The 2,500-nt window shown below is 35.9% G+C and overlaps 1 protein-coding gene across 2 annotated transcripts in view; it reads left to right on the top strand.

Annotated features, from left to right (window-relative positions):
- The window catches only part of LOC113824313 (galactosylgalactosylxylosylprotein 3-beta-glucuronosyltransferase P), a 25,468-nt gene that overhangs the window by 17,219 nt on the left and 5,749 nt on the right, over nt 1-2,500 (top strand). For both annotated transcript variants that reach the window (XM_070144895.1, XM_070144894.1), the window contains exon 4: nt 1,791-1,932. In XM_070144895.1, coding sequence (XP_070000996.1) covers nt 1,791-1,932 — 142 coding nt within the window. The remainder of the gene's footprint in view (nt 1-1,790; nt 1,933-2,500) is intronic.

Genomic DNA, 2,500 nt, shown 5'->3' on the forward strand with positions numbered 1-2,500 from the left:
GTTCTTACTATTTGTCTCGCCTCGTCTATTCATTTGCGGTTAAGATACTAGTAAGAAATAAAGAAAAGAAATAAAGAAAAAAGGTGAGAAAAATAAGAAACATTAATTGAGCTTTTGATTCTGACCACAAACATCGATTTGCTTAGCAAATTAATTCAAATTCACTTCATAAACTTAATATCTTAAGAGATACCATTAAATTTATGAGAAAACATATAGCCTGCATTTTCCTTAACAAATAATGAACTTTGAACGGACCTTTCTCTATAATGTGACACCCAAAATCATAAACCACCCCTTGTTACGGCGTCCATAACTGCTAATAAAATAACAGCAAAAAAATCTTTTTTAGCATTTGGTTTTTGCATTACTGATCTCCAATCAGTTGCATCTTGGGCCCGCTGCGACTAGTCTCATCTCGACGAATGAATAGACTTTATTAAGACAAACGTAAAATAACCTGTTAGCAGGAATGGGTGATTTTACTGTACGAGAGTTGTAACTGGTAGTTACAACTATCTGCAGCGGTGTTTCCTGTTCTGTAAATGACTAAATCAATTAACCTAGCATGTTGTGATGGCATGGCATACGAACCATGTTCACTGTGATTTTAATTTATTGTCTTTCATATAAATTGGTCCACCTGCGCATAGTCACACCACAGAGTTAATTACTAGTACTACCTATCACATTTCTTTACCCTTTTCCCTGAGTTACGGAAAGTTTCTTTTATATCTTTATTGCTACTGGCATTTAAATGGAACTATAACACATATTTACAATGATATTAATGATAGTAATAATAATATTAACAACATTAAGAGCATTAAAAAAAACGAGGAAAGAAAATTCAAGGATTGGGGAAATCGCAGTGACATGTTTGGCCTACTACTGGATTCTTTGGTTGCTGAGAAATTGTGGAGCTGTCTGAAAAAAACACACGCACACGCACGCACACACACACACACACACACACACACACACACACACACACACACACACACACACACACACACACACACACACACACACACACACACACACACACTCACTCACTCACTCACTAGTGGTCAGGACATGCACTGTGTTAAGACGCGTTATATTCACTCGTCCAACCTTTTATCAATGTATATCATTAGCCTGTTGGTGTTCCTGTACTAACTGCTAGTCTAAGGGCCTCCTCCTTTTAGACGCTAAATATTCACCACTATTTATCTAGCATTTTTACTTAACTTTTGCTCTCAATGTGTGTAATGTTCTCGTGTTTGTGGTAGACAAAAGCTCAGGGAGTTTTTGCATCAATTAGTTCATGGCATTTTTATTGGTTCTAACGCATTTTGAATTTTTTTTTCGAACCACTTTTCTCATTTTCTGAATCACTTCATTACCTTTTCGGGTGACATTCGAGCACTATATATACATATATACATATATACATATACATATATATACATATATATATATATTGTGGCGTCTTTTGTAAGGCTAGATATCATTTTAATATCTGACTATATGAAATCTTCCTGTACCAAGAATTTAACTTAATAAACTGTGAATTACACCCTGGCACTCTGTCATAAAAAAGCGAAGCTATGATAAACTGAATGACTAATGAGTAATTCTACATTTATAATTCCTAAGACAAGCCCAGCATATTTCTCCAACTACCATCTCATATATATATATATAACTGACCTTATCGCAATCGCCGATTTTCAGAGCTTTAAAGAACGACCTCCACTACTGCCAATTTCGGAGTTCTATACGAGTTTCTCCATCACTGTTGCCAGATTCCGGAGTTGACGCGGCTGGGACAGACCCTGATGCACGTTCCTCGACTCCACTGGATCGTCGCTGAAGACACGAACTCGACGAACCAACACGTCCTGAGACTGCTGGAGCACCTTGGGATGCCCTACACCTACCTAACCAGTGAGCGTCTTTGCATTCGTGTAGCCATAACCGCACGTTCTGGGTGACTTCAAATACTGGAAGGTAGATGGTTGTTCGAGGCAATTCCCAATTATCTTAACTGGTCAAGGATGTGGTTCACTAATTAAGTATTAAAACGGGGTGATTCGTATACGGAAAAGTATCAAGTAAGAAAAATTATGCGAATACTATTTTTTGGTTAACCGAAATAACGACTAAATATTTACAAAAGGACATGACTAAAGTTAACATATAAAATAAGTTATGGTGCTTAAAATTACATCAATTATACAAATTAGTAAACTGATAAATTAATAAAGATAGACACATTATACAAATTAATAAACATGCACTGTATGAAATGCTTAAAACAATTGCGTACTAAGATATATAGGTAGAAAAGGCAACATTTTGTTGACTAAGCGAACTGTATGTAAACAATATAGTTGTAGAAACATATTTATTGCATCTCTCTCTACAATCGTTTCTTTGCCATGTGCTTGCTGCATTAACCTCGAAAATTGTACATAACTTTGTTGGGAAAGATATGACTTGCGATACAAATGTC

The sequence above is a fragment of the Penaeus vannamei genome, chromosome 33, assembly GCF_042767895.1.
Source record: "Penaeus vannamei isolate JL-2024 chromosome 33, ASM4276789v1, whole genome shotgun sequence".
Lineage (NCBI taxonomy): Eukaryota > Metazoa > Arthropoda > Malacostraca > Decapoda > Penaeidae > Penaeus > Penaeus vannamei.